The 25928-nt window shown below is 42.2% G+C and overlaps 1 protein-coding gene across 2 annotated transcripts in view; it reads right to left on the reverse strand.

Annotated features, from left to right (window-relative positions):
* Window positions 1-25928, reverse strand: part of LOC129819916 (rap guanine nucleotide exchange factor 5-like) — an 81253-nt gene that overhangs the window by 40883 nt on the left and 14442 nt on the right. For both annotated transcript variants that reach the window (XM_055876613.1, XM_055876612.1), the window contains exons 4-8: window positions 16889-17010; window positions 16648-16810; window positions 12641-12725; window positions 12506-12554; window positions 10915-10991 (exon numbers count right to left, since the gene is read on the reverse strand). In XM_055876613.1, coding sequence (XP_055732588.1) covers window positions 10915-10991; window positions 12506-12554; window positions 12641-12725; window positions 16648-16810; window positions 16889-17010 — 496 coding nt within the window. The remainder of the gene's footprint in view (window positions 1-10914; window positions 10992-12505; window positions 12555-12640; window positions 12726-16647; window positions 16811-16888; window positions 17011-25928) is intronic.

The raw sequence follows: 25928 nt of genomic DNA on the forward strand, positions 1-25928 counted from the left end.
TATTGGCATGAAAAACATTGTGTCAATATTGCCAAAGCAACAATGTATACAATATACATTGTAATAAAAAATATATATTTTTAACTATAACTAACTTATAACTAAATAACGGTCATATTCACCATTACATCGGTACTACAACTACTATCATCCTTACCACCACTACCACCACCACCATCATTAAACTGCTATCATTACCATTACCACCCATACCACTACTATTTGGAATAGTATATATAGTAATAATAGTAATAGTAATACTCTCTCTCTCTCTGTCAGTGTCTCTCTATCTGTCTCTGTGTCTCTCTGTGTCTCTCTCTCGCTGTGTCTCTCTCTCTCTCTCTCTCGCTGTGTCTCTCTGTGTGTGTCTCTCTCTCTGTGTGTCTCTCTCTCTGTGTGTGTCTCTCTCTCTCTTTCTCTCTCAGTCTCTCTCTCGGTCTCTCTGTGTGTCTCGCTCTCGATTCAATTTCAAATTCAATTTAAGGGGCTTTATTGGCATGGGAAACATATGTTTACATTGTCAAAGCAAGTGAAATAGATAATAAACAAAAGTGAAATAAACAATAAAAAATTAACAGTAAACATTACACAAAAGTTCCAAAAGAATAAAGACATTTCAAATGTCATATTATGTCTATATACAGTGTTGTAATGATGTGCAAATAGTTGAAGTACAAAAGGGAAAATAAATAAACATAAATATAGGTTGTATTTACAATGGTGTTTGTTTTCCGCTGATTGCCCAATCCTTGTGGCAATAGATCACAAATCTTGCTGCTGTGATTGCACACTGTTGTATTTCACCCAATAGATATGGGAGTTTATCAAATTTGGATTTGTTTTCAAATTCTTTGTGGGTCTGTGTAATGTTTGTTAAATATTTGTCTCTAGTATGGTCATACATTTGGTGAGGTTAAGAAGTGCTGCTCAGTTTCCACCTCATTTTGTGGGCAATGTGCACATAGCCTGTCTTCTCTTGAGAGCCAGGTCTGCCTTTCTCAATAGCAAGGCTATGCTCACTGAGTCTGTACATAGTCAAAGCTTTCCTTAATTTTGGGTCAGTCACAGTGGTCAGATATTCTGCCACTGTGTACTCTCTGTTTAGAGCCAAATAGCATTCTAGTTTGCTCAGATTTTTTGTAAATTCTTTCGTATGTGTCAAGTAATTATCTTTTGGTTTTCTCATGATTTGGTTGGCTCTAATCGTGTTGCTGTCCTGGGGCTCTGTGGGGTCGGTTTGTGGTGTGAACGGAGCACCATGATCAGCTTGGATTAGAGGGCTCTTCTCCATGTTAATTTCTCTGTAGGTGATGGCTTTCTCTCACTCTCTGTTGCGCGCCCTCTCTTTCTATTCTCTGTCTGTATCTGTGTATCTGTCTGTATCTGTGTATCTGTCTGTGTCTGTGTCTCTGTGTGTTCTTCAGAAACGTAGTGTCGTGTCCTCCCTAGCAGAGCCCTGGCTTTAGAAACACCACGTCTGTCTCTGTGTGTTCTTCAGAAACGTAGTGTCGTGTCCTCCCTAGCAGAGCCCTGGCTTTAGAAACACCACGTCTGTCTCTGTGTGTTCTTCAGAAACGTTGTGTCGTGTCCTCCCTAGCAGAGCCCTGGCTTTAGAAACACTGTGTCTGTCTCTGTCTGTTCTTCAGAAACGTAGTGTCGTGTCCTCCCTAGCAGCGCCCTACCTTTAGAAACACCACGTCTGTCTCTGTCTGTTCTTCAGAAACGTAGTGTCGTGTCCTCCCTAGCAGCGCCCTACCTTTAGAATCACCACGTCTGTCTCTGTCTGTTCTTCAGAAACGTAGTGTCGTGTCCTCCCTAGCAGCGCCCTAGCTTTAGAAACACCACGTCTGTCTCTGTCTGTTCTTCAGAAACGTAGTGTCGTGTCCTCCCTAGCAGAGCCCTGGCTTTAGAAACACCACGTCTGTCTCTGTGTGTTCTTCAGAAACGTAGTGTCGTGTCCTCCCTAGCAGAGCCCTAGCTTTAGAAACACCACGTCTGTCTCTGTGTGTTCTTCAGAAACGTAGTGTCGTGTCCTCCCTAGCAGCGCCCTAGCTTTAGAAACACCACGTCTGTCTCTGTCTGTTCTTCAGAAACGTAGTGTCGTGTCCTCCCTAGCAGAGCCCTGGCTTTAGAAACACCACGTCTGTCTCTGTGTGTTCTTCAGAAACGTAGTGTCGTGTCCTCCCTAGCAGCGCCCTAGCTTTAGAAACACCACGTCTGTCTCTGTCTGTTCTTCAGAAACGTAGTGTCGTGTCCTCCCTAGCAGAGCCCTGGCTTTAGAAACACCACGTCTGGAGCTGTGGGCTTCGATGGGCCAGTGTGGATGTGTGGAGGAGAAAGGGGGAGGTGTTCTTAGCAATACTCTGTTGTTGTGGGGGCAGGTTATATTTGGGATGGAGGAGATCCCTTTGGAATATGATGGTATCATCAGTAAGGCAATATGGACAGTTTATTTACATTGGTCTCTACACAGTGTGTGTGTGTGTGTGGATTGGCTGTGAGCAGTGTACTTCCCGCGAGTGAAACTATCCCACGGTGCCGCCGCCACCACACACACACACCTTCCCGCAAACCATTGTTTACAAAGAAAACACCCCTGATAACAACACACTCTGAGCCACAACCCAAAGTCCTGTCTCCCCTCTTCTACTTCCTCACTCAAAAACAGAACAGCCAAGTAAACACGCACACACGTGATGGAGGGAATTCATTATTGAAGGAGTGTAAAAGGTTTATTCAGTATATTCTACTTTCCTCTCTTGTCCGCTCCTCCCATCCTTCCCTCTCCTGTGTGTGTGTGTGTGTGTGTGTGTGTGTGTGTGTGTGTGTGTGTGTGTGTGTGTGTGTGTGTGTGTGTGTGTGTATCACAATGCTGCCATTTTTAGACTGCTGGCTGGTGGCAATAATGTAATTACTTGTTCAGTAAAGTTGGAAATTCAAACATGGCAGATTGTAAAACATATTTTTGCTGTAACAGCATACTAATCAGCTACCAATATATGTTTTATAATATAAAACTGTCCTGTATAGGCTACCTGAACCTGCATGACATGAGCCATCCTCGTGCTCTCTTCCAGCTCGGATAGAAAGTTGTTGTGCGTAAAACCAGTCTATTAATGACCAATAATACAGTCAGTCCACCCTCAAAACACTAGCTTACTATGGATTGTTTCATTATTCAGTCTACTATCTATCTATAGCTATTAGAGGTCGATTAATCGATTAATCGGCATGGCCTATTAATTAGGGCCGATTTCAAGTTTTCATAACAATTGGTAATCGGCATTTTTGGACAACGATTGTGGACGATTTTTAAAACATTTTATCTTTTGTTTATCTTTATTTAACTAGGCAAGTCAGTTAACCTGTCTAGGAACGGGGTTCCGCTACCCTCACCAACAGCCAATGAAATTGCAGGGCGCCAAATTCAATCAACAGAAATCTCATAATTCAAATTTCTCAAACATAAAGATAAAATTCTCGTTAATCCAACCACAGTGTCCGATTACAAAAAGGCTTTTCGGCGAAAGCAGAACATATCATTATGTTAGGTCAGCAACTAGTCACAGAAAGCATACAGCAATTTTCCAACCAAAGAGAGGAGTCAAAAAAGCAGAAATGGAGATACAATTAATCACTAACCTTTGATATTCTTCATCAGATAACACTCCCGGGACAACATGTTACACAATACATGTATGTTTTGTTCGATCAAGTTCATATTTATATCCAAAAATCTCAGTTTACATTGGCGCGTTATGGTCAGTAATGTTGTGCCTCGAAAACATCTTGCGAATTTTCAGAGAGCCACATAAATTTACAGAAATACTCATCATAAACTTTGATAAAAGATACAAGTGTTATGCACAGAATAAAATATATACTTCTCCTTAATGCAACCGCTGTGTCAGATTTCAAAAAAGCTTTACGAAAGAAGCACACCATCCAATAATCTGAGTACGGAGCTCAGACACAAAAACAAGCCATACATGTACCCGCCATGTTGTGGAGTCAACAGATGTCAGAAATAGCATTATAAATATTCACTTACCTTAAATGGTCTTCATCAGAATGCACTCCCAGGAATCCCAGTTCCACAATAAATGTTTGTTTTGTTCGATAAAGTCCATCATTTATGTCCAAATACCTCCTTTTTGTTAGCGTGTTTAGTTCACAATCCAAACTCACGAGGCACAGGCAAGTCCAGGCAAAAGTTCAGACGAAAAGTTCCAAAAGTTATATAACAGTTCGTAGAAACATGTCAAACGATGTATCCTCTCTTTGGCTGGAAAATGGCTGTATGTTTTTTGTGACTAGGCTCTGACCTAACATAATTATATGGTGTGCTTTCGCTGTAAAGCCTTTTTTAAATCGGACACGATGGGTAGATTAACAGGAAGTTAAGCTTTAATAGCACCCGTACCTCCCGGGTGGCGCAGTGGTCTAGGGCACTGCATCGCAGTGCTCGCTGCGCCACCAGAGTCTCTGGGTTCGCGCCCAGGCTGGGCTGGGTTCGCGCCCAGGCTCTGTCGCAGCCGGCCGCAACCGGGAGGTCCGTGGGGCGACGCACAATTGGCATAGCGTCGTCCGGGTTAGGGAGGGTTTGGCCGGTAGGGGATATCCTTGTCTCAGTATGTAAAAAAAAATGTAATAAAATGTATGCACTCTGCTGTAAGTCGCTCTGGATAAGAGCATCTTCTAAATGACTAAAATGTAATGTAAATTTGGTGTATTGCACTTGTGAATGTATGAAAGTTAAATATTTCCCCAAAATATTTTTGAATTTCGCGCTCTGCCTTTTCAGCAGATGTTGTTCCGCTAGCGGAACCCTAGGCGTAAGAAGTTTTAAACTTATAAAAAACAATCAACCTTAACATAATCACTAGTTAACTACACATGGTTGATGACATTACTAGTTTATCTAGCGTGTCCTGCGTTGCATATAATCGATGCGGTGCCTGTTCATTTCTCATCGAATCACAGCCTACTTCTCCAAATGGGTGATGATATAACAAGCTCATTTGCGAAAAAAGCACTGTCTTTGCACCTATGTGTACCTAACCATAAACATCAATGCCTTTCTTTAAAATCAATACACAAGTATATATGTTTAAACCTGCATATTTAGTTAATATCGCCTGCTAATATGACTTTCTTTTAACTAGGGAAATTGTGTCACTTCTCTTACGTTCCGTGCAAGCAGTCAGGGTACATGCAGCAGTTTGGGCCGCCTGGCTCGTTGCGAACTGTGTGAAGACCATTTATTCCTAACAAAGACCGTAATTAATCTGCCAGAATTGTACATAATTATGACATAACATTGAAGGTTGTGCAATGTTACAGCAATATTTAGACTTAAGGATGCCACCCATTAGATAAAATACGGAACGGTTCCGTATTTCACTGAAAGAATAAACATTTTGTTTTCGAAATGATAGTTTCCGGATTTTACCATATTAATGACCTAAGGCTCGTATTTCTGTGTGTTATTATGTTATAATTAAGTCTATGATTTGATATTTGATAGAGCAGTCTGACTGAGCGGTGGTAGGCAGCAGCAGGCTCGTAAGCATTCATTCAAACAACACTTTCGTGCGTTTGCCAGCAGCTCTTCGTTGTGCTTCAAGCGTTGAGCTGTTTATGACTTCAAGCCTATCAACTCCCGAGATTAGGATGGTGTAACCGATGTGAAATGGCTAGCTAGTTAGCGGGGTGCGCGCTAATAGCGTTTCAATCGGTGACGGCACTCGCTCTGAGACCTTGAAGTAGTTGTTCCCCTTGCTCTGCAAGGGCCGCAGCATTTGTGGAGCAATGGATAACGATGCTTAGAGGGTGGCTGTTTTCAATGTGTTCCTGGTTCGAGCCCAGGTAGGGGTGAGGAGAGGGACGGAAACTATACTGTTACACTGGCAATACTAAAGTGCCTATAAGAACATCCAATAGTCAAAGGTATATGAAATACAAATGGTATAGGGAGAAATAGTCCTATAATTCCTATAATAACTACAACCTAAAACTTCTTACCTGGGAATATTGAAGACTCGTGTTAAAAGGAACCACCAGCTTTCATATGTTCTCATGTTCTGAGCAAGGAATTTAAACGTTGGCTTTTTTACATGGCACATATTGCACTTTTACTTTCTTCTCCAACACTTTGTTTTTGCATTATTTAAACCAAATTGAACATGTTTCATTATTTATTTGAGGCTAAATTGATTTGATTGATGTATTATATTAACTTCTTTGAAATAGGGGGCAGCATTTTCACTTTTGGATGAATTGCGTGCCCATAGTGAACAGCCTCCTACTCTGTCCCAGATGCTAATATATGCATATTATTATTACTATTGGATAGAAAACACTCTGAAGTTTCTAAAACTGTTTGAATGATGTCTGTGAGTATAACAGAACTCATATGGCAGGCAAAAACCTGAGAAAAAATCCAAACAGGAAGTGAGAAATGTGAGGCTGGTCGATGTTAAACTCATCGCCTATTCAATTCCCTGTAATATATGGATCTGTTTGCACTTCCTACGCTCCTACTCCACTAGATGTCAACAGTCGGTAGAACGTTGAATGAAGTTTATGCTGTGTTGTGGGGCCGGATGGGAGGGGAATGAGTCAGTGGTCTGGCAGATTACCAGTTCCTGGTCACGCGCTTTCCTCATGATCGCCTTGCGTTCCATAACTTCTACAGACATGAAGGAATGCTCCGGTTGGAACGTTATTGTATATATGATAACATCCTGAAGATTGATTCTCTACTTACTTATACCAGTTTATTCAACTTGTAATATAACTTTTTGAAGTTTTCGTACGACGTTTGCCTGCATCTGCGCGAGCGTTTGGACACGTGTACTATACATGCTAGCAAAAGTAGCTACTTGGACATAAGTAATGGACATTATCGAACAAAATAACGATTTATTGTGGAACTAGGATTCCTTGGAGTGCATTCTGGTGAATGATGATGATCAAAGGTAAGGGAATATTTATGATGTAATTTCGTATTTCTGTTGACTCCAACATGGCAAATGTTGTTAAATCTGAGAGCCGTCTCAGATTATTGCATAGTGTGCTTTTTACGTAAAGTTTTTTTGAAATCTGACACAGCGATTGCATTAAGAACAAGTGTATCTTTAATTATATGTAAAACATGTATCTTTCATCAAGGTTTATGATGAGTATTTCTGTTATTTGACGTGGCTCTCTGCAATTTCTCCGGATATTTTGGAGGCATTACTGAACATGGCGCCAATGTAAACCGAGATTTGTGGATATAAATATGCACATTATCGAACAAAACATAAATGTATTGTGTAACATGATGTCCTATGAGTGTCATCTGATGAAGATCATCAAAGGTTAGTGATTCATTTTATTTCTATTTCTGCTTTTTGTGACTACTATCTTTTGCTGGGAAAATGGCTGTGTTTTTCTGTGGCTATGTACTGAGCTAACATAATCGTTTGGTGTGCTTTCCCCGTAAATCCCCCGTACATTTTTGAAATCAGACACGTTGGCTGGATTCACAACATCTGTAGCTTTAATTTGGTGTCTTTCATGTGTGATTCATGAAAGATAGATTTTTATAGTAATATATTTGAATTTGGCTCGCTACATTTTTTCTGGCTTTTGGCCAGTGGGTACCTTCCCACATATTCCAGAGAGGTTAAGTTAAAATAAAAGTGTTCATTCAGAATTGTTGTAATTGTCATTATTACAAATAAATAAATGTTAAAAAAAAGAAGAAATCGGTCGATTAATCGGTATCGGCTTTTTTGGTCCTCCAATAATCGGTATCGGTACCGGCATTGAAAAATCATAATCGGTCGACCTCTAATAGCTATATACCGTATTTACCTGCTATTTAGCTACTACTTATAAACTTATTATAAAAATGACACACCAAATAGCCCAAAAATGTGTCACGCTCTGACCTTAGAGAGCTTTTTATGTCTCTATTTTGGTTTGGTCAGGGTGTGATTTGGGTGGGCATTCTATGTTCATTTTTCTATGTTTTGTATTTCTTTGTTTTGGCCGGGTATGGGTCTTAATCAGGGACAGCTGTCTATTGTTGTCTCTGATTGGGAACCATACTTAGGTAGCCTTTTTTCCCACCTGTCTTTGTGGGAAGTTGACTTTGTTTAGGGCACATAGCCTTTTGGAGCTTCACGGTTTGTTTTGTATTGTTTATTGTTTTGTCGGCGTCATTTTGAATAAATGAGAAAATGTACGCTCACCACGCTGCACCTTGGTCTTCTTCTTACGACAGCCGTGACACAATGAGGAAAAGAGTAGTTTGCTTGAGGATAAATTGAGCCAATATTTATTATTGAACTCATCGGGTTTTGTCTGGCTAGTTGCCTACACAAATGGGCTGCAAACTTAAGGTAAATTAAATTAAATCCAACTTGAGAGGCTCCCCTGGTCTCCATAAATCCTCCTTTTTTGGGTGCAAATGTTTTCACCACAGCCTACAGGTCAAGGTTGCGGGCCCGACTGTTTTCTATACTGAGTATTGCCAACCCAGAGAGTCTTTCCTGAAACATTGTGCATTATAGGCCTACAGTGGGGAGAACAAGTATTTGATACACTGCCGATTTTGCAGGTGTTCCTACTTACAAAGCATGTAGAGGTCTGTAATTATTATCATAGCTACACTTCAACTGTGAGAGACGGAATCTAAAACAAAAATCCAGAAAATCACATTGTATGATTTTTAAGTAATTCATTTGCATTTTATTGCATGACATAAGTATTTGATACATCAGAAAAGGAGAACTTAATATTTGGTACAGAAACCTTTGTTTGCAATTACAGAGATCATACGTTTCCTGTAGTTCTTGACCAGGTTTGCACACACTGCAGCAGGGATTTTGGCCCACTCCTCCATACAGACCTTCTCCAGATCCTTCAGGTTTCGGGGCTGTCGCTGGGCAATACGGACTTTCAGCTCCCTCCAAAGATTTTCTATTGGGTTCAGGTCTGGAGACTGGCTAGGCCACTCCAGGACCTTGAGATGCTTCTTGCAGAGCCACTCCTTAGTTGCCCTGGCTGTGTGTTTCGGGTTGTTGTTATGCTGGAAGACCCAGCCACGACCCATCTTCAATGCTCTTACTGAGGGAAGGAGGTTGTTGGCCAAGATCTCGCGACACATGGCCCCATCCATTCTCCCCTCAATACGGTGCAGTCGTCCTGTCCCCTTTGCAGAAAAGCATCCCAAATAATGATGTTTCCACCTCCATGCTTCACGGTTGGGATGGCGTTCTTGGGGTTGTACTCATCCTTCTTCCTCCAAACACGGCGAGTTGAGTTTAGACCAAAAAGCTCTATTTTTGTCTCATCAGACCACATGACCTTCTCCCATTCCTCCTCTGGATCATCCAGATGGTCATTGGCAAACTTCAGACGGGCCTGGACATGCGCTGGCTTGAGCAGGGGGACCTTGCGTGCGCTGCAGGATTTTAATCCATGACGGCGTAGTGTGTTACTAATGGTTTTCTTTGAGACTGTGGTCCCAGCTCTCTTCAGGTCATTGACCATGTCCTGCCGTGTAGTTCTGAGCTGATCCCTCACCTTCCTCATGATCATTGATGCCCCACGAGGTGAGATCTTGCATGGAGCCCCAGACCGAGGGTGATTGACCGTCATCTTGAACTTCTTCCATTTTCTAATAATTGCGCCAACAGTTGTTGCCTTCTCACCAAGCTGCTTGCCTATTGTCCTGTAGCCCATCCCAGCCTTGTGCAGGTCTACAATTGTATCCCTGATGTCCTTACACAGCTCTCTGGTCTTGGCCATTGTGGAGAGGTTGGAGTCTGTTTGAGTGTGTGGACAGGTGTCTTTTATACAGGTAACGAGGTCACACAGGTGCAGTTAATACAGGTAATGAGTGGAGAACAGGAGGGCTTCTTAAAGAAAAACGAACACGTCTGTGAGAGCCGGAATTCTTACTGGTTGGTAGGTGATCAAATATTTATGTCATGCAAAAAAATGCAAATGAATTACTTAAAAATCATACAATGTGATTTTCTGGATTTTTGTAAGTAGGAAAACCTGCAAAATCGGCAGTGTATCAAATACTTGTTCTCCCCACTGTATGTCCAATGCGCTGCAAACAATTTAAACGTAGTCTTGAATGATGCATGCCAAGATATACCAGAGATAAGAGACTGTTGATATTGCAACCACATAACTCGCAAACCACTTTTTTTCAAGCCCTCAAGAACTGCTAAATATGATAATCTGTTTGCATCTGCCAATTCATTGTGTAACGGTCGTCATATTTTTCCTCCTCCTCGAATGAGGAGAGGCGAGAAGGATTGGACCAAAATGCAGCGTAGGTGGAATACATGATGATTTTAATAATAATAACGAAAGCGAAAATATACTTGAACAAACTACAAAACAATAAACGAAGTCAACAGACCTGAACAAACGAACTTACATAACACGAAGAACGCACGAACAGGAACAGACTAACCAAACGAACGAAAACGAAACAGTCCCGTGTGGTGCGACAGACACAGACACAGGAAAAATCACCCACAAACAAACAGTGAGAACAGCCTACCTTAATATGGTTCTCAATCAGAGGAAACGTCAAACACCTGCCTCTAATTGAGAACCATATCAGGCAACACATTTAACCCAACATAGAAACACATAACATAGAATGCCCACCCCAACTCACGCCCTGACCAACTAAACACATACAAAAACAAGGAAAACAGGTCAGGAACGTGACACATTGGCTGTCCAGACGACCTGTCCCCAGAGCTTCCTATGCAGTTCATCTCAGCAATTAAGGAGAATGAGAGGCTCAATTAAAAAGATGTTGCAGAACTGATGCATTTGAAGCACAACTCCCTTCGGGGGTGTCCGGTATGCCAGTATGTGTGTGTATCCTACCATGGTGTTCTCCTCGTTGGGTGTGGGTGTCTGTCGAGGGGTGGAGTCTGGTGACTCTTGGCCACCCTGCTCTGCCACTGCAACCAATCACAACACAGTATGTTAGATTGACAGCTGTCAGGACTAATCACCTATAACTAAGGTTTTATTTGCCCCAACATACTGTAGTAACACACAATAGTGATGCACAGGTTGACTCATAACCCGCAGTCCCCGTGGATATATCTGTAGGGCGAGCGGGTTTAGGGTCATGAAATATTGTGTGGATGAAGGGCGGGTGGGTGAAGTGCGGGTTGAATAAAGAGAAAACAATGCATTAAAAATCCATAAATGTATCATTCATGTGCAATTCAAATCTATAGGCTACAGTGAGGTTTTTCTTTCATTCTTTTTAACTGTCATTAGTACGTAAGCCTAAGCTTTAGGGCCTAACTGTACACGTGCCAAATACACGCCAATCGCCAAATGCTTTTGGGAATTTAAGCAAAAATAGTTAACGTCGATCCACTGAGGCAAAAAGGACAATGTCGGCATTGAATTCAATAATAGTAACGCTGCAAAATGGAGAGTTGAAAATAAAGAGAAGGGGAGGCCAGAAAAGTAATGTTTGGTAAAGATTTGGTGAAGTGGTAAAATAGGATTATATGTTATGTGTGATGATGGTGAGAGGCGCTATACAAATTCGACAGTCACAAGGCAGGGACTTCAAATATGCACGTCAAAGGGATCTGTACTGTTTAGATATGTTAAATGGAATAGCAACTGAAATCTGGACACTGATTATAGGACTATAACCTCTCACATAGCCTAATATGAATTCCTGCAGAATGAAGCATTTCTTGCTGTAAAATGATACACCAAATGTACATTTTGACTCGGGAACAGGAGTGGAGGAATATGATTTCGTCTTGAGAGAATGAATGCGAGGTTAGGGACCGTCTGTAAATGTGCTATCAACCACATAAAATCATGTGCATTTCAACCACATAAAATATACCTCCATGTCGAACTGAAATCTTATCAGAAAACATGTTGGGTCGTATTCACATGCTTTTAATTTCCTTAAAACCGGTCAAACTGATGCCATTTAAAAAATATATGTTATTGCATTTTCTCCCTGGTCCCTAAACGTCTGCTGTGCAAGACAAGCAGAGACGAAAGAGAAAACTTTACCGATGTGAACTACATTGAAGCATTCATCGATATCTAACATTATTCTGGTGAGCAAGAGTTTATTTGGTCTTCTAGGGCAGTAATGACAGAAGAGAAGCTGCATCTATGTAATTATAGACATGTTGACTAACAAATAGACTACCAAAATGTTGGAAATTATATGCACAAACGTCTAAATTAGGCTTAAAAAAGAAATCCTACCAAATCCCCTGTCAACAAATTGTTCCGTAATCTGACTGTACAGTGCATTTTCTAGTTGCGAGTTAAGGTCGGGTGTGACCTCACTTTATCACATATAGTTGAGTGGTTGAGGATGGGTTATTAGCAGTTGCAGGTGGCTTCGGGGGAACAAACAGCTGACCTGCGCATCACTAACACACATAATATAGTACCACATGTAATATAGTAACCAACTCACTGGCTTTGCGAGCCTTGCGGGCAAGAGCAGCAGCCAACTCATTCTGGACCTGTAGGGGTAGAACATACAGAAAACTCAATGACAGCTCCTGTCAGACAAACAGGCAGGCAGGCAGGCACGCACACACACACACACCGTGGAGGTGAGTCTCTCTAGTGCTTTCATCTGGAGAAAGCTGTCCCCGCAGACATCTCTGTTCCCCTCCGAGTCCTCCTCAGACCTACAACACACACACACACACTTTAAAAAAAACAATAATGTGCAAATATTGTTCAATCCAGGTGTGCAAAGAGAATTACCCAGAAAGACTGTGAAAAGTGATTCTAACATGTGTGTGAATATTTACAGTACCAGTCAAACATTTTGGACACACCAACTCATTCAAGGGTTTTTCTTTATTTGTACTATTTTCTACATTGTAGAAAAATAGTGAAGACATAACTATGAAATAACACATATGGAATCATGTAGTAACCAAAAAAAGTGTTAAACAAATCAAAATATATCTTATATTCTTCAAAGTAGCCACCCTTTGCCTTGATGACAGCTTTGCACACTTGGCATTCTCTCAACCAGCTTCATGAGGTAGTCACCTGGAATGCATTTCAATGAACTTCTTATGGCTGCAATCCCGGTAACGGGATGATATGACAACAGCCAGTGAAAGTGCAGGGCGCCAAATTCAAAACAACAGAAATCTCATAATTAAAATTCCTCAGACATACATGTGTCTTATACCATTTTAAAGGTAATCTTGTTGTTAATCCCACCAAAGTGTCCGATTTCAAATATGCTTTTCAGCGAAAGCCCCACAAACGATTATGTTAGGTCACTACCAAGCCACAGAATAAGCACAGCCATTTTTCCAGCCAAAGATAGCAGTCACAAAAAGCACAAATAGAGATCAAATTAATTACTAACCTTTGATGATCTTCATCAGATGACACTCATATGACTTCATGTTACACAATACATGCATGTTTTGTTTGATAAAGTTCATATTTATATAAAAAAAAGTATATACATTTACATTGGCGTGTTACGTTCACTAGTTCCAAAAACATCCAGTGATAGTGCATAGCCACATCTATTCAACAGAAATACTCATCATAAATGTAGATGATAATACAAGTTATACACATGGAATTATAGATATACCTCTCCTTAATGCAACCTGTGTCAGATTTCAAAAAAACTTTACGGAAAAAGCAAACCATGCAATAATCTGAGACGGCGCTCAGAACTATAGTCAAATTAGCCGCCATGTTGGAGTCAACAGAAACCAGAAATTATATGATAAATATTCCCTTACCTTCCAAATGCTTGATTTGTTCGATAATGTCCGTTATTTATGTCCAATTAGCTACTTTGGTTAGCGCATTTGGTAAACAATTCCAAAGTCACAAAGCGCATTCACTAAAACATGACGAAATGTCCAAAAGTTCCGTAACAGTCAGTAGAAACATGTCAAACGATGTATTGAATCAATCTTTAGAATGTTGTTAACATAAATCTTGAATAACGTTCCAACCAGAGAATTACATTGACTTCAGATGAGCGATGGAACGGAGCTCCCTCTTATGTGAACGCGCATGGTCAAAGAACGGTCACCTCATGGCAGTGGTGACTAATTCTCCTCTCATCCGGCCCCCCTTCAGAGTAGAGTCATCAGACAAGGTTCTACAGACTGTTGACATCTAGTGGAAGCCGTAGGAAGTGAAAACTCATCCATATCTCGCTGGGATTTCAATGGGAGCTTGGTTGAAAATCCACCAGCCTCAGAATTTCCATTTCCTGTTTGGATTTTTTCACAGGTTTTTGCCTGCCATATGAGTTCTGTTATACTTACAGACATAATTCAAACAGTTTTAGAAACTTCAGAGTGCTTTCTATCCAATACTAAGAATAATATGCATATTTTAGCAACTATGACTGAGGAGCAGGCCGTTTACTCTGGGCACCTCTGTGCACCTTTCATCCAAGCTACTCAATACTGCCCCTGCAGCCATAAGAAGTTAACAGGTGTGCCTTGTTAAAAGTTCAAATATATTTGGACTTGTTTAACACTTTTTTGGTTACTACATGATTCCATATGTGCTATTTCATAGTTTTGATGTTGCCACTATTATTCTACAATGTAGAAAATAGTACAAATAAAGAAAAACCCTTGAATGAGTAGATGTCCAAACTTTTGATTGGTACTGTATGTAAATAAGATATTTCTGTACTTCATTTTCAATAAATTTGCTAAGATTTCTAAAAACATGTTTTCACTTTGTCATTATGGGGTATTGTGTGTAGATGGGTGAGACAAACAATTGAATCCATTTTTAATTCAGGCTGTAACACAACACATTTTGGAATAAGTCAAGGGGTATGAATATTTTCTTAAAGGCACTCTAGTTGAATAGCCCTGCTCTACTGTCTCTCTGATACCTCTACTGCCACCTCGACTGCTACTGGCTCTAAACAGGAAACAGGACCTTGTTCTCTCTCTTCTCTCTTTTCCTCCTTCTGTCTGTGTGTGAGTGTGTGTGTATGTGCGTACATGTTTTTTCTGTGTGTGTGTGTGTATATATCAACAGGACAGTGTTTTAGGGTAAACTAATCTCTTTAGCAGCAGAACAAAGTGCCCTCAGGCCTCTGATGTAATGTGTTGTCTTTTAGAAGACAGATTTTGTATACTTACAGTCCCTCTCTCTCTATCTCACTCTCACACACACACCTTCCCACTGTTCCCAGAATAATTTGCATATCTTTACATTTTTTCTGTGGCTTCAGTTGCGAAGGAGGAAGACAGTGTGTGCATGTGTGTGTGGATGTGTGTGCGGGAGAGCGTGTGATCTGATCAACCATGGATGCAGTAGCAGGACAGATAGTGATGGCATCACACTCTCCCTTTCCGTCCCTCCCTCCTTCCAGCTCTACCTCCTGACTACACAGACGAGGACAAGGCGAGGGGAGGAGAGGAAGGGGTGGTTAGAGATTATCCCTCTCTGTCTTTGTGCCTCCCTATTCTGTCGTCGGAAGTTATCATTTCTCACGCTCCCCCTGTTTTTTCCCCTCTCTCTCCAGTTCGCTCTCCTCCCTCCCATTCTCCCTCTCTCTGAGTGACAGATTGAGTTCAGTAGCGGGCTCAGTTGGAATGCCACACGGACGAGTTGGAATTCTATCGGAGGGAACTGGAATTCTGTGTGACACTCGGAACACCCCAACACGGACCCAGATTCCGCTATAAAGAGAGAGAGAGTCTAATGAAGAGGTCTGTCTGTCTGTCTGTCTGTCTTAGTTTGACTAATCCCTTAGTAAAACTAAGGGATTAACAATATGTAGCGAGATTAGAATCTTGTCAGAGTTGGAACACTGCTTTCACTTATGTTCTGGTGTATGTGTATCTCTTATAACACACACGGTGATGGTCACGTTCACACACAGGCAACACTGAGTCACGTTCACACACACACGTTCACACACGCGGTGATGGTCATGGAACACACAGGCAACACTGGGTCACATTCACACACACGGTGATGGTCATGGAACACACAGGCAACACTGGGTCACGTTCACACACACGGTGATGGTCATGGAACACACAGGCAACACTGGGTCACGTTCACACACACGGTGATGGTCATGGAACACACAGGCAACACTGGGTCACGTTCACACACACGGTGATGGTCATGGAACACACAGGCAACACTGGGTCACGTTCACACACACGGTGATGGTCATGGAACACACAGGCAACACTGGGTCACGTTCACACACACGGTGATGGTCATGGAACACACAGGCAACACTGGGTCACATTCACACACACGGTGATGGTCACGGAACACACAGGCAACACTGGGTCACGTTCACACACACGGTGATGGTCATGGAACACACAGGCAACACTGGGTCACGTTCACACACACGGTGATGGTCATGGAACACACAGGCAACACTGGGTCACGTTCACACACACGGTGATGGTCATGGAACACACAGGTAACACTGTGTCACGTTCACACACACGGTGATGGTCATGGAACACACAGGCAACACTGGGTCACGTTCACACACACGGTGATGGTCATGGAACACACAGGCAACACTGGGTCACGTTCACACACACGTTCACACACAATTACCCAGTTCTGAACTGGACGTATGGGACGAGCTGTAGGAGAAGCCTAACAGCCTCTGGCCACGCCTCCTTCTCCAGGCCGCAGAACTCGCAGGCTGCAGACTCACACTCCTCAAAGCTGAACTGGTAGTAGGAGTTAGAGTCCCCAAACACCACGCGCTGGTCCACTGAAACACACACACAGACAGACTCAGATGGAATGCCAGGGTAAGAAGAAGAGTGTGTGTGTGTGTGTGTATACTCACCAGACAGTAGGATGCCCAGCTCCAGTAGGACCTGCCAGACGCGCACGGCCATACTCCGACAGTGCACATACACACACTGCTCACACAGCCACTGGACCAGCTCAACACCCACGTAGCTCCGCCTGGACACACACACACACACAGCGTTAATACACACACTGCTCATACAGCCACTGGACCAGCTCAACACCCACGTAGCTCCGCCTGGACACACACACACACAGCGTTAATACACACACACACCAGGGTTTCCGCTAGCTGGTAATAGCCGGCTTTTGGCCATAAAAAAATGAAAAGACGATAAATAAAATTGTCCGGGAGAAGAAAAATATATATATTGCGAAATAATGCTTTTGTGCCTATTAATTGATTTAAATACATTGGACCAGTCATGCTTATCGGTCTATGGGTTCATTTGCATTATTTCGTGGCGTGTATATATATTGGTTATGTATATTATTTATCCCACACACAGCATACAGATTCAATCGCGGGAAAACATAGTTGGAAAGCAAATGGCTATTGCTGTAAAGAGAAGACAATGAATAGACTCTAATCAGTATTTTAGTTGAGCGAAAAAACAATAGGCCTATAGTGTATCTTATCGGCACCAGTGGAGAACATCGACCATGTCCCCGGTGAGTGCGCACATCCACTCTTTATCATTGTTGGGTCAGTGCCACTTAAAAGTTAGTTTTTGGACAATAATTTCCTCCTCCAGTTTAGATGGACGTCATATTGTATTTGTGTCTCCCCTTCTCATTGGCCTATTATATGGACAAAGTAGATGTGATTGATTGTTTGTCAGTGTCAGCGGAGTAGGCTACCCTGTAATTTGTCGTATTAAAATAGACTCTGCTAACGTCTCCAGTCATATAAAGTGTATTAGAATTGCATGAAATGTGTTTTTCCCATGCAAAGAAAGAAGAAACTATAGCCTATAGCCCAGGCCTCTACACTGGCGTTGTCAGAGGAAGACTCCAGCCACTCATTGATAGACTGTTTGTCGCATTCCTGACCTTATTTCCTTTGTTTAGTCTTGTTTAGTTGGTCAGGACGTGAGCTGGGTGGGCATTCTATGTTATGTGTTTCTATGTTTGGTTTAGGGTTGTCAACTAGCCTGATATGGTTCTCAATCAGGGGCAGGTGTTTTACGTTTCCTCTGATTGGGAACCATATTTAGGGAAGCTGTTCTCACTGTTTGTTTGTGGGTGATTGTTCCTGTTCATTGCGTACTTCGTTGTCTGTATGTTCACATGTTCAGGTCTGTAGCGTCGTTAGTTTCATTTTCTGTTTATTGTTTTGTTCGTGTTGTTAAGTGTTTCCAATAAATATGGAAACATACCACGCTGCGCTTCGGTCCTCCTCTCTTCCACCTAACGACGAGCGTTACACTGTTCTCTTTGCTACCGCACGGCAAGCGGTACCGGAGCGTCAAGTCTGACCTAAAGGCCCCTGAACAGTTGGTCCCTCCACTCTTCTGGGAAGGCTTTCCACTAGATGTTGGAACATTGCTGCGGGGACTTGTTTCCATTCAGCCACAAGAGCGTTAGTGAGGTTGAGCACTGATGTTGGGCGATTAGGCCTGGCTTGCAGTAGGCATTCCAATTCATCCCAAAGGTGCTCGAAGGTGTTAAGGTCAGGGCTCTGTGCAGGCCAATCAAGTTCTTCCAAACCGATCTCGACAAACCATTTCTGTATGGACCTCGCTTTGTGCATGGGAGCATTGTCATGCTGAAACAGGAAAGGGTCTTCCCCAAACTGTTGCCACAAAGTTGGAAGCACAAAATCATCTAGAATGTCATTGTATTCTGCAGCATTAAGATTTCCTTTCACTGGAACTAAGGGGCCTAGGCCGAACCATGAAAAACAGCCCCAGACCATTATTCCACCTCTACCAAACCTTACAGTTAGCACTATGCATTCGGACATGTAGCGTTTCCTGGCATCCATCAAACCCAGATTCGTCCATCGGACTGCCAGATGGTGAAGAGTAATTCCCGTACCCCTTCAAACATTCAACCTCCAGCCGCGTACCCTCTCTAGCACCAGGGTCAACGCACTCTCAAATGTTTTATTTTGCCATCATTGTAAGCCTGCCACACACACACACACACTACACAATACATTTATTACACATAAGAATGAGTGTGAGTTTGTCACAACCCGGCTTGTGGGAAGTGACAAAGAGCTCTTATAGGACCAGGGCACAAATAATAATATTATAATAATCAATTATTTTGCTCTTTAGTTAACCATCTACATATAAAACCATATTTTGTTCATCAAAAATGGTGAATGACTCACCACAGGTTAATGAGAATGCTGTGCTTGAAAGGATGCACATAACTGCAATGTTGGGTTGTATTGGAGAGAGTCTCAGTCTTAAATCATTTTCCACACAGTCTGTGCCTGCATTTAGTTTTAATGCTAGTGAGGGCTGAGAATCCACTCTCACATAGGTACGTGGTTGCAAAGGGCATCAGTGTCTTAACAGCGCGATTTGCCAAGCCAAGAAACTCTAAGCGCAGCCTTATCCAGAAATCTGACAGTAGCTTCTGGTTAAATTCAATTTTCACAGAACCGCTTGTTGCAATTTCAACGAGGCTCTCTTGTTCAGATATCGGTAAGTGAACTGGAGGCATGGCATTAAAGGGATAACGAATCCAGTTGTTCGTTTTGTCCGTTTCGGGAAAGTACCTGCGTAATTGCGCACCCATCTCACTCAGGTGCTTCGCTATATCACATTTGACATTGTCCGTAAGCTTGAGTTAATTTGCACACAAAAAAATCATACAATGATGGAAAGACCTGTGTGTTGTCCTTGTTAATGCAGACAGAGAAGAGCTCCAACTTCTTAATCATAGACTCAATTTGGTCCCGCACATTGAATATAGTTGTGGAGAGTCGCTGTTATCCTAGATTCAGATCATTCAGGCCAGAAAAAACATCACCCAGATAGGCCAGTCGTGTGAGAAACTCGTCATCATGCAAGCGGTCAGACAATTGAAAATGATGGTCAGTAAAGAAAACTTTATGATCGTTTCTCAATTTTTTAAAAACGTGTCAATACTTTGCCCCATATCATTGTATATCATCCCATATAGTGCAGAAAATACACGAGAGTTCAGGGGCCTTGCTTTAACAAAGTTAACAATTTTCACTGTAATGTCCAAAATGTCTTTCAAGCTGTCAGGCATTCCCTTGGCAGCAAGAGCCTCTCAGTGGATGCTGCAGTGTACCCAAGTGGTGTCGGGAGCAACTGCTTGCATGCACGTTACCACTCCTCTATGTCTCCCTGTCATGGCTTTTGCGCCATCAGTACAGATACCAACACGTATTAACCACCAAAGTCCATTTGACGTCACAACGCTGCTCAGTACTTAAAAAATATCCTCTCATGTTGTCCTGGTTTCCAGTGGTTTGCAGAAAAGGATGTCTTCCACAGGGGTGGCAGGTAGACTAGTGGTTAGAGCGTTGGACTAGTAACCAAAAGGTTGCAAGATCAAATGCCCGAGCTGACAAGGTAAAAATCTGTTGTTCTGCCCCTGAACAAGGCAGTTAAACCCAATGACAATGGGCTGTCATTGAAAATAAGAATTTGTTCTTAACTGACTTGCCTAGTTAAATAAAAACGTAACGGACATATACCATGAGCTGTGCAATGTCTGTTGACTCATCCAGCTGTAACGCATAGAATTCACTGGCTTGTATGTGAAGCAGTAATTGTTTCAAAACATCTCCTGCCATGTCACTGATGTGCTGTGAAACAGTGTTGTTTGATGAAGGCATTGTCTGTGTACTTTTTGGACTTTCCCCCCAGCATTATCCCAGCCATATCCGCAGCAGCAGGAAGTATTAGTATAAAGTTCTATCCTTTTCACATTACCATGCTAATCCAAACCGTACTGCGCTGGATCAGATATAGTATTAGGCTTGCCTGTTCTAAACACTCGGTAGCTCACCATATAAGACACTTCAATTTTTCAAATTGTCATGTTTAGTTTCAAAATGTCTGCGCAAGAGTGAAGGTTTCCCGCGAGAGAGTAACGGTTAATGTGATTGGATGTTAATTATTTGACTAGGCTACCTGTATTTGACATTGTGTTGTTATTTCGCTGAACACTAGATGGTTTAATTTAATTTTTGGCACTGACACGAGGCTACTCAGGTGAGAAAAAAAACTCACCCAGATGTATAGCCCCGTTGGAAAATATAAATGGACTGTTTGAAAATGTGAAGACTTATTTTTTATTATTATATTTAAAAAAAAAAGTGAATCACATTTTGATTTGGCGTACCCCAACGACATTGCGCGTACGTATCCCAGTTTGGGAATACCTGCTGTAGAGGACGTGTTTCCACTGAGTCCAATTGCGACGACCTTTACACCACTCCACAAGACACGACGCTTGGCATTGAGCATGGTGATATTAGGCTGCTCGGCCATGGAAACCCATTTCATGAAGCACTGACTAACAGTTTTTGTGCTGACGTTGCTTCCAGAGGCAGTTTGTAACTCGGTTATGAGTGTTGCAACCGAGGACAGACGATTTTTTTGCGCTATGCGCTTCAGTAGTCCCATTCTGTGAGCTTGTGTGGCCTGCCACTTCGCGGCTGAGCCGTTGTTGCTCCTAAACATTTCCACTTCACAATAACAGCACTTACAGTTGACAGGGGAAGCTCTAGCTTAGCAGAAATTTGACGAACTGACTTGTTGGAAAGGTGGCATCCTATGACGGTGTCATGTTGAAAGCCAATGAGCTCTTCAGTAAGACCATTCTACTGCCGATGTTTGTCTATGGAGATTGCATGGCTGTGTTCTACATTTTATACACCTGTCAGTAACGGGATGAAATAGCCAAATCCAATAATTTGAAGAAGTATCCACATACTTTTGTACATATAGTGTATGTCCTGATTGCCTAGTCACTTTTACCCCTACACACATATTACCTAATTTACCTCAACTACCTCGTACCCCTGCACATTGACTTGGTACTGGTACTCCTTGAGTATAGCATCGTTATTGTTTTTATTGTGTTACTATTTCCTTTTTTTATTTAGCAAATATTTGTCTTACTTTTTAACTCCGCACTGTTGGGAAGTAAGACTTCACTGTAAAGTCTACACTTGTTGTATTCGGCGCATGTGACCAATAAAATGTGATTCGATTTATACGCACTCTGCCATACAAGTTTTGCAAACAGTGACTGAGTTATATTATTAGCCTAAATTATGACTATCCAATCTACTCATCAAATTACGAATAGTAGGCTATTTTACATGATGTATGGAATGATTTGTGCTTCCCAAAAACTTGAAACTCCCGCTCCTCCTATGCATAGGCTAGGGATTTTGACCTTCTTTACACATCTTGTTGGCTGAGGAAAAGTACATGTGAACAGTTATTCTAGCATCTTAAAGTGCGTGGTAAATACACACGTCATTGCATCCTCCACTTGCATGTTCTGATAAGATGAATTATCATCAAATGTAATTTGTGTGATTCAGAGCACCGTGGGTGGACGCCCTAATCAGGTTACGCACACAATGCCTGTGGGTCCGGTACATTTCTCAGATGTCCAGTAAATTAAAATGCTGCCGGTCAAATGTCCGTTGCCACATTTTCATAACTGAAATCCTGACACACAAAGTATCAATACGCACGCACACATTATCAATACACATGCACACACACATCGATGTGTCCTCAGATGGCAGTTAGTGTTCAGCAGGGCACTCTGTTGGAATGGATCGCTCAGCACTGTATGTCACCATGGCAACTTCAGTTTAAAATAAAGTTCTATCCTTTTCACATTACCATGCTAATCCAAACCGTACTGCGCTGGTTCAGATATTTCCATTTTTTTACCCTTATTTTACCAGGTAAATTGACTGAGAACACAGTCTCATCTACAGCAATGACCTGGGGAATAGTTGCAGGGGAGAGGAGGGGATGAATGAGCCAATTGGAAGCCGTGGATGATTAGGTGGCCATGATGGTATGAGGGACAGATTGGGAATTTAGCCAGGACACCGGGGTTAACACCCCTACTCTTACGATAAGTCCCATGGGATTTTTTGTGACCACAGAGTCAGGACACCCATTTAAAGTCCCATCCGAAAGATGGCACCCTACACAGGGTTACGTCCCCAAGCACTGCCCTGGAATATATATATATATTTTTTTTTACCAGAGGAAAGAGCGCCTCGTAATGTCCCTCCAATAGCCCATCCAGCAGCATCTGGCCTCCCATCCAGGGATCAACCCTGCTATGCAAGCCAGCAGTGGGATGCTGCTGCTGGCATCATTTCACACTGTCAGCACTTTTTTTGGCAACTGTGGAGCAAACTCAAGGACCCGAGTTTAGTGTTGCCATGGTGACACCCAGCACCTGCACAAGGCTACAACAAAGGACATATCATCAGTCTTAGAACTAGACATATTTCAACAGCAACAAAAACACTCACACACTCTGTTTCTCTCTATGTCTATCACACACTCTCTGTTTCTCTCTGTCTATCACACACTCTCTCTCTGTTTCTCTGTCTATCACAAACACTCTCTCTGTTTTTCTCTATGTATATCACACACACTCTCTCTGTTTCTCTCTATGTATATCACACACACTCTCTCTGTTTCTCTCTTTGACTATCACACACACTCTCTATGTCTATCACACACTCTCTCTCTGTTTCTCTCTATGTCTATCACACACACCACACCCTCTCTCTCTGTTTCTCTCTATGTCTATCACACTCTCTCTCTGTTTCTCTCTTTGTCTATCACACACACCACACACCCTCTCTCTGTTTCTCTGTCTATCACACACACTCTCTGTTTCTCTCTGACTATCACACACACCACACCCTCTCTCTGTTTCTCTCTATGTATATCACACACTCTGTTTCTCTCTATGTATATCACACACTCTCTCTCTGTTTCTCTCTATGGCTATCACACACACTCTCTGTTTCTCTCTATGTCTATCACACACCCTCTCTCTGTTTCTCTTTATGTCTATCACACACACCACACACTCTCTCTCTGTTTCTCTCTATGTCTATCACACACACTCTCTCTGTTTCTCTCTATGTCTATCACACACTCTCTCTCTGTTTCTCTCTTTGACTATCACACACACTCTCTATGTCTATCACACACTCTCTCTCTGTTTCTCTCTATGTCTATCACACACACTCTCTATGTCTATCACACACACTCTCTATGTCTATCACACACACTCTCTCTGTTTCTCTCTTTGACTATCACACACCCTCTCTCTGTTTCTCTCTATGTCTATCACACACACTCTCTATGTCTATCACACACTCTCTCTCTGTTTCTCTCTATGTCTATCACACACACTCTCTATGTCTATCACACACACTCTCTCTGTTTCTCTCTTTGTCTATCACACACACCACACACACACTCTCTCTCTCTGTTTCTCTCTATGTCTATCACACTCACACTCTCTCTGTTTCTCTCTATGTCTATCACACACCCTCTCTCTGTTTCTCTCTTTGTCTATCACACACACTCTCCGTTTCTCTCTAAGTCGATCACACACACTCTCTCTGTTTCTCTCTATGTCTATCACACACACCACACACACTCTCTCGCTCTGTTTCTCTCTATGGCTATCACACACACTCTCTGTTTCTCTCTATGTCTATCACACACCCTCTCTCTGTTTCTCTTTATGTCTATCACACACACTCTCTGTTTCTCTCTATGTCTATCACACACTCTCTCTCTGTTTCTCTCTATGTCTATCACACACCCTCTCTCTGTTTCTCTCTTTGTCTATCACACACACTCTCTCTGTTTCTCTCTATGTCTATCACACACCCTCTCTCTGTTTCTCTCTATGTCTATCACACACACGACACACACTCTCTCTCTCTGTTTCTCTCTATGTCTATCACACACTCTCTCTATGTCTATCACACACTCTCTCTCTGTTTCTCTCTATGTCTATCACACACACACTCTCTGTTTCTCTCTGTGTCTATCACACACCCTCTCTCTGTTTCTCTCTATGTCTATCACACACACCACACACACTCTCTCTCTCTATGTCTATCACACAGTCTCTCTCTGTTTCTCTCTATGTCTATCACACACACACTCTCTGTTTCTCTCTATGTCTATCACACAGTCTCTCTCTGTTTCTCTCTATGTCTATCACACACACACTCTCTGTTTCTCTTTATGTCTATCACACACACCACACCCTCTCTCTCTGTTTCTCTCTATGTCTATCACACTCTCTCTCTGTTTCTCTCTTTGTCTATCACACACACCACACACCCTCTCTCTGTTTCTCTGTCTATCACACACACTCTCTGTTTCTCTCTGACTATCACACACACCACACCCTCTCTCTGTTTCTCTCTATGTATATCACACACTCTCTGTTTCTCTCTATGTATATCACACACTCTCTCTCTGTTTCTCTCTTTGTCTATCACACACTCTCTCTGTTTCTCTCTATGTCTATCACCCTCTCTCTCTGTTTCTCTCTATGTCTATCACACACTCTCTCTGTTTCTCTCTGTCTATCACACACTCTCTCTGTTTCTCTCTTTGACTATCACACACACTCTCTATGTCTATCACACACTCTCTCTCTGTTTCTCTCTATGTCTATCACACACACTCTCTATGTCTATCACACACACTCTCTCTGTTTCTCTCTTTGACTATCACACACACTCTTTCTCTGTTTCTCTCTATGTCTATCACACACACTCTCTCTGTTTCTCTCTTTGACTATCACACACACTCTCTATGTCTATCACACACTCTCTCTCTGTTTCTCCCTATGTCTATCACACACACTCTCTATGTCTATCACACACACTCTCTCTGTTTCTCTCTTTGACTATCACACACACTCTTTCTCTGTTTCTCTCTATGTCTATCACACACACTCTCTGTTTCTCTCTTTGTCTATCACACACACCACACACACACTCTCTCTCTCTGTTTCTCTCTATGTCTATCACACACCCTCTCTCTGTTTCTCTC

This window comes from Salvelinus fontinalis, chromosome 22, assembly GCF_029448725.1.
Source record: "Salvelinus fontinalis isolate EN_2023a chromosome 22, ASM2944872v1, whole genome shotgun sequence".
Taxonomy (NCBI): Eukaryota; Metazoa; Chordata; class Actinopteri; order Salmoniformes; family Salmonidae; genus Salvelinus; species Salvelinus fontinalis.